At 36.0% G+C, this 7,700-nt stretch overlaps 1 protein-coding gene across 1 annotated transcript in view; it reads right to left on the bottom strand.

Annotated features, from left to right (window-relative positions):
- Positions 1-2,199, bottom strand: part of LOC112053241 (cytochrome P450 4c3) — a 45,665-nt gene extending 43,466 nt beyond the window's left edge. Inside the window, exon 1 of the mRNA XM_052883389.1 lies at positions 1,898-2,199. Within this exon, the coding sequence (XP_052739349.1) occupies positions 1,898-2,072 (175 nt within the window). The 5' untranslated portion in view covers positions 2,073-2,199. The remainder of the gene's footprint in view (positions 1-1,897) is intronic.
- Positions 2,200-7,700: the final 5,501 nt, after the last annotated feature.

Below are 7,700 nucleotides of genomic sequence, written 5' to 3'. Positions count from 1 at the left end.
CCCGGCTGGGCCGATTGAGAATTTCTTAATTGTGCCAGGTCTGGCTGGTTACCACCCTACCTACAAAACGTACCGCTAAGCGATTTAGCGTTCCGGTATGATGTCGTGTAGAAATCATACCGTCCATCTTAGATTGCATCATCACTTACCATCAGGTGAGACTGAAATCAAGGGCTAACATGTAAAGAATAACAAAAATAAAATAGAAATATTTTCAAATTGAACGTCACGTCATCTTTTACTGAATTAGAAGTTGTTGGCCGTTTTTCATGCCATTGAACTACTTACTACACAAACCGGAATATTTAGGGAGTTTTTTAGACGACGAAAACGATTACAACAATGAAACATCGATACAATCGAACAATCTAACGCGTTTGTTAGTTTTTTTACACGCGTTAGCCGCTCAACTATCCCAGTCGATTTTACAAACACTTCTAAATGCCCCGCTCTATATAGATAGATCGTTGATTCTTTGACAGAGAGGTAACGTCTTGCGAGGTAGGTCCTTCTATTATTGGTCCGAGATAATTAATTTATTGTTTGTGAATCCGGGCTCAAAAGGGCTAGAACCCAGAGCCGTAAAGCTTATTATTAAAAATACAATGTATGTGAATCGAAACGAAAAGTGTCGCCCTAAAAGAACCTTTTTGAGAAGTGATATTGTTGTGTAAAAAGCCTAAAGTTGTGGACTATAGTTTGGTATCAAAAGAAAGGTCTTGGCGAGCATATTACAAATATGTATTTATATAAAACAATGTTTAAGTGAAAATATATCTTTATAATGCGATCGTAAAGTTCGCGCGGACGGTGGTAGGTACGTAAATATTGCAGCGCTAGTGTAGTGTAGATCCGATCAGGAAACGGAAAAGTATTGATTAAAAAATAAAATTTCAAAACTATAACCCGAATACGTAAAAAGTGGTCTAAAAAGAACGAAACAAGAAAATATTTCAGATCGAAATTGAAAAATGAATAGGAACAAAAATGGTCATGGCAGAGTCGTGGTCGCACCCATTATATACCTAGCATCCGATCGGAAAACGGAAAAGTGTTAAATGAAAAATAAAGTTTGCACAACTATAAGATGAAAATTTTTATAAAAAAATTACAACCGACTTCAAAACCTAAAAACGTACCCAATAAACTAAAAAGCGAAAAATAACATCATAATATGTTCTACCTGCTGATCAGTATGAAGGCGGGTTTGAGCCGGAGATGTATTAATTCAAGCCATGCGAGAATATCTTATTGATTTAGATTTTGCAGACAGTGTTGTTTCATATGGTCCTGTCAGAAATGGCTTAAATTAAGACAACACCGGCTAATTATTATCCTTCGAAAATTTTATTTATTTTTAAATTAATCTAAATAATTATGTTATTTAGATATTTTATATTTTTGAGATGTATGTACTGAATATCCGACATGTGCCGTTTTCGAAATTGCATATTCAATTAATCATCACGCATGCAGTCACTTAACATCTTGTGATTTCGCAGATAAAAGATAACTCGTTAAGATAGATAAAAGATACATAATTAACAGTGGCGTAGCGTGCTTTGGGCCCTGTATCATAATTAATTGGGGACCCCAAATAAAGGGCACTTACAGAATTCTCACAAAAAAAATGCTCACTTAAAATAAATAAATGATTGTGACTTATCAGTAGGTACATATGATATTTCCAAACTTTTGGGTACACGTTTAATCCGAGGGAAAACGGTTTTATTTAAAGTTTGAAATTACAGTTTAAATACAGTATTTTTTATGATTTTTCCCGCGAAACACCAGATTAGGTGACTCCAGAGAGTGATCGGTGAGTGACCGGGCCCCTGTAATCATGAGCTAGTTGGCTAATAATTAGCTAGTTCATTGATTAATTTGCACTACTTGCCTTGCGGAAGAATGACATTCATCGAATTTCCCATAATCGGCCAATATCTTGGACCAGGTATTCTAGCCCTCAGTCTACCTCGTCTGCTATAGTTGTGGTACAAACACATTACTACAACGTATAGAAATAACACAGTTGTTAACACTATAAACAACATTGCTGCGTCAGTTCTCATTAGTTACTATGAGAAATCACAAAATTAGTACTCGTAAGAGATAAAATATGTAACGTAATAGAAGATAGATAACACAGAAAAAAAGTTAAATAAATAACGCATCGCCACAACTATTCTGAACTATGGCCTTAATTTATCTGAGCAATGCAATGAAGTACAATGGACTGCTATTGTTAGACAACAATTTATATATATAAAAGCGAAATACCACTGACTGAGTGTTCATAAAGTTGAAGGTGGTTGAAAACGCGTGGTTACGTGGTTAACTAAAACCACCCATCCATCTGTCTGCATCCATACGCACGAAGCGTTTCGGGTACTCATTTTTGATCCGCACTACGAAGTTATGGAATGCCCTACCCGGCTTCCGTTCCCTACTATCTAAAGCAGTGGTTCTCAAAGTTTTTTTTTTTTCTCATAGACCAATTTCAAAATTTAGCTGGTTTCGGTGGACCCCCTGCTACTTTTCTACATAAAATTTTGCCTTCCGAACCGGTGGTAGAGCCAGTACAAACTCCGACATTTCAAAAATCCTTCTAAACTAAGTTAACTAAGTAGTTTGAAATAAATTAATTTTGAATTTAAAATTTTTTATTGATTCGTCTTCTTTAAAATAAACTTTTTAATGTTACCAAAACCAACCAGATACAAATGAGATTTTATTACAAGTTCATACAATTTAGGAAACTCCTCATTCGGTATGTTTGTAATGAAACTACAACACTATGAAACCAGATAAATTTCCGGACAAGCCGGACACCGTTTATTTCGGCCGGACATGGAATAGAAAAGCCTAACTATGTCCGGGTTTATCCGGACACCTGGCAACTCTAGCCCCATCGAGCTACTGCGAGTTGGCGGGCTTAGGTTGATAGTGTAATTTTTTTTTAACCTCCACTAATGCTAGCCACTCACCGTCCATTAAATCCACGTGCCTGCAGCGCTAATCTGTTAACTTTGGAAGTCGATACTTTGATTCTTTATTGTCAGAAAATACTCAATTAGAAAGAAAATTAAAAGCGTTTCAGGATATACAAATACAAAAAAAAAGGACTGACAAAGTCGCGGATAAGAACAGTCTATTTATGTTTACGTACCTATCAGTTTATAATAAAACCGCAAAGGGTCAGTGTCCGTAGATGTATAAATATACCTAATAAATAATATTACAGTGAAAGCATAATTAGTTAGGTTAAGACTGTGACATAAATTATAAAAATATATAAAAAAATCCGGACAAGTGCGAGACGGACTCGCCCACCGAGGGTTCCGAATATTCATAAATAGTTCAGGAATCGAATTGCGCAGCTCTTGCAGTGTTTTTTAACCGATTTAAAAAAAGGAGGAGGTTATCAATTCGTCAGAATCTTTTTTTGTTTTGTTTGTAAAATATTGAGCTTTTAAGAGCCAATTTTTGTAAGAGTTATGTGTTCCAACCCTCTACCGGCTAAACGGTTTGCCATTTATAGAGTTACCTATAGCTAAACTTAAAAAACGCACTCGGGGCACGAAAATTGCATACAAATTCTTTGTCAATTAATTAGATAAAGTTGTCAGTAAGAGTCTGTTAGAACTAGAAAGATAAAATTTGGCATATGTATCTATATTAATTATGTCTTTATAGTAGTAAAATGAAAATTTGAAAAAATATTTCTGTTCCCTTTCCTTCCCTACATGCAAAGTGCAGATGATTTTTTATCGTCTATCCCATGATGTGGGTTATCGTTATCGATATTTGCATTAAATAAGGGTTTAAAGTGCTACTTTAATCTACGGAACCCTGCAATGCGCGTGGCCCGACACGCACTTGGTCGGTTTTATTTAAAATATTCCCATACATTGTTTTTAGAATGGATTTCCATGCATGACGGTTTTAAATTTGTAAAAAGTTTTAGGTGAGTTTTTAGTCTTACCTCATACCTACCCAATTAGGTACCTATCTACTTATATCTTTAGGTATATTCATACACTAGAGTACAATATGTACCCTAATTGTCGTGACTTTTTTGTAAGTAGGTACATTTATTTTAAGTTCTACAACCTAAACCTATCAACCGGCCAATTTAGAAAACCTCAATCGGCCCAGCCGGGGATCGAACCCAGGACCTCCGTATTGTACATCCACTGCGCCACGGAGGCCATCAAAAACTAGAAAGGCCTGTAAACACTGGGAAGCTCAAATTCGGCAAGCATAGGTACATAACTACATACATATTAATCACGTCTATAAAATAGTGAAAAGAAAATTTTAAAAGGAACATCATACCTTTTTCATAATATGTAAAGTGAAAATGATTTTTTCTTGTCTATGCCATAGTGTGTGAAAGTGATAGTGTGTACTGCTATCGGTATTTTTGCGTTATAAGATTTATTATTTATTCTACCGAACCCTACACTGCGCATGGCTCGACACGCACTTAGCGGGTTTTTTATCCTTTTACGGAATAAAAAGAGAAGCGTTTGGATCACTTTTTGCAGTGATTTTGTAGGCACGTAACATATCTAACAGTATAAAATCGTCGACCTAGCGTTAATCGTGAGCCTCACTTTGAAGTCGCGATCGTAAAACCAATAATTGTAGCGAAAATACCTAACTGCTTTATTATGTAATTATTTTTTTCACTAGAATTACCTACGCAACGCATTTTGTTTTGCTTGACAAATCTATACCTACTTTTAATAAAACTGTAATAGGTCAAATACCATACATTGAAGATATTTTGAAAATTTTTGTTGGAGGACATTAAAATATAATCGATATTGAAACCAAAAATATATATTTTTTAATTTTATTGTCTGTCTGTCCGTATTTAATGTTGACCGGGCATCACGCTGAAATTTCAATGAAACTTGGCACAATTTGAGACTATAATACGTAGAAGGTTATAGTATACTTTTAGTTGCGAAAATTAAATTAGAAGGGGGTGAAACACGGGTTGAAAGTTTGTATGTAACATCCTTCATTTTTCAATTATATTTGTAAAAATTGGTATGTGGTGCACTACTACACTACCAAAGAATACTAAAAATAATGTCATTGAAGATTTTTCAAAATTCTATCTGTTGGATTCCTTATAGTAGTAACTAGTAGGTAGTTCTATATTTTTAGGGTTCCTTATAGTAGTAAGTAATAGTCTCTGTGCAAAACCACGGACAGAGAGGCGGAACTATAAGGGTTTTTTCTGGAATACGGAACCCTAAAAACACCATTTAATGGCCAAAATTAACACGTGTGCTTCTCTTTATTAATATATCTCCAGGCCCTATTAAGAAGTCCAAGCATTTTAAACATGCGTACCTACACGTAGTCGGTAAGTTTTACATATTTATAAGTAGGTACTTACTTTATTACAAACCAACTATGTTGTAAGTAACTAAATGTACCAGTTAGGAATATTCCATTTTGTACACTGCCTACCCTAGTTAACGCCCTGTGAACGCCACTGTCTGCCGACTATGGAGACATATATGAGGGACGCGAGGAGGGGGAAGCTCACGTGTAGTAACGTCTAATGAGATAAATGAATGATCTCGAGACCACGAGACCAACTAAAATACTCGGTTTTAGATAGCGATGTCATGGCGCTGACCTTTGTGATGTGACATCAACGTAAAGGCCTAGGCTTTGATTTTTTTTTAATTGCTAACTGCCTAATTCAATATTAAAGAGTTCCCTTAATTGTCCTTGGTCTTCATCACCAAATGACAGTCACAACCTATCTATGTGGACTCTCATTAATACAAATTAATCAAGCCCAAAAACAAAGTAACTGCTGTAAATCGTCGAGGAGTTCCCTCGTCTGTTTGATGGCTCCATCATCAGATCGATTTTAAACCTTCATGAAATTGTAGTGCTTAAAAGTATTAAATGGAAAAGTTTACGAACACACTAGACACCCATATAATTTTCGAAAGTTCCCCTCAATTTCTTCAGGATTCCATCATCAGATCTTGACATGATGGCAATGGGACCAAATGGGGACTATACCGTTTCAAACAAAAAAAGAATTTTTGAAATCGGCCCAGGCGTCTTTGAGTAATCGGTGTACATACATAAAAAAAAAATACCGACCGAATTGAGAACCTCCTCCTTTTTGAAGTCGGTTAAAAACATCGTGAGGAAAACTGCATACCTGAGAATTTTCTCAATTCTCTACGTGTGTGAAGTCTGCCAATCCGCATTTGGCCAGCGTGGTGGACTATTGGCCTAATACCTCTCATTCTGCGGAGACTCGTGAAACAGTGAGTCGATTATGGATTGTCAATGATGATGAATAAAAGGAAACTATATGGACACTTATAATAGGTACCTAGGCGCATTTCTTTTATACAATAGCAGACTGCAGATGACGTCGATTATAAAACGCAATGTAGTTGGAAGTTACTCTTTAATTGGGGATTACAAATCACTATAACAACAATCAAAAAGGCAACCAAAAAAATGGCATGGATCCAGAGGCGTAGCTAGGTAACCAAACCTGGTGAAAATTAAAAAATGGGCCCGCACTATCTAAACTGGTTAGGTTTTAGCTAGTTTTTTAGTTCCATTTTTATTAACTTCTATTTTTACGTCGCACTGTAGTTGAAAATTACTATTATCGTACATGGTTACATTATTATTAATTGAATAATGAGAATCACCTGCACTTAATTACCATTGCTACAAAAAGGAACATCCTTCGTAATTATCATAGGCACTTATCTTGTTCTGCTGCAATTTATCGTTTACTAGCCAACGCCCCGCGGTTTCCCGTTCCTGTATAAGAATACACAAATAAAATATAGCCTATGACACTCACAATTAACGTGGTTTTTTTTATTATTCTATTACCGACACTAGAAGTATCGCTTAACGTCTAATGCCGTTAAAATCGTGGCTACACTAACGTTTAATGCCATAATTTACGGCGTTTCCCATTAGTGTGGACGCAACATAAGATGGAAGCGGGCTAACTTGTTAGTAAACTTTCTTGTAGTAAAAGAATTTTTAAAATCGGTTCTGTAGATCCAGAGATTACTCCCTACTATACCTCAAACATACCTGTATGCTTATAGTTATTTACATAGTAGCATTATAGGTACCTACTAATACTAAAATACATCCAAGCTTTATTATTGAATAAGCCGGTCTGTTTGTCCGTGTTAGGTAATCTATGGAACGACTGAACCGATGTTGATGGAACTTTCACGGGAAGGTAGAGGAGGTTATTGAACAACATAACCGATCTGAACCTTACAAGTCACTAGTTAAAAGTGTCGGTCGTGTTGCGTGGCGGAAATCGGAACTTGTCGGACCTTTTAACGTCAAATTAGAAAGGACCTTGGACTGGAAGAGCATTATTAATAATACCTACCGCACGAACTTCATTAGAAAGTGTTACTGAAAGAGAGAAAGATTATAAACTTATTTCGTGGTTGTTCATTATGAATATTATTTAAACGGGTACACACCACGATAAAACGACGAGATTTTTAATGTCGATATTTCGATCCAGTTGCATGGATCGTGGTCACGACGGGACTGAAGTTGCGAGATGCGAAGTTGACATCAGCTGTTAGGGGCAGAATCGATCTAACCTCTTTCTAGTTCTTTTCTTTTTTCAACAACCTCGCGTCAACCACGATCCA

The sequence above is a fragment of the Bicyclus anynana genome, chromosome 9 (genome assembly GCF_947172395.1).
Source record: "Bicyclus anynana chromosome 9, ilBicAnyn1.1, whole genome shotgun sequence".
Lineage (NCBI taxonomy): Eukaryota > Metazoa > Arthropoda > Insecta > Lepidoptera > Nymphalidae > Bicyclus > Bicyclus anynana.
This window is presented reverse-complemented; position numbering and strand designations above follow the sequence as displayed.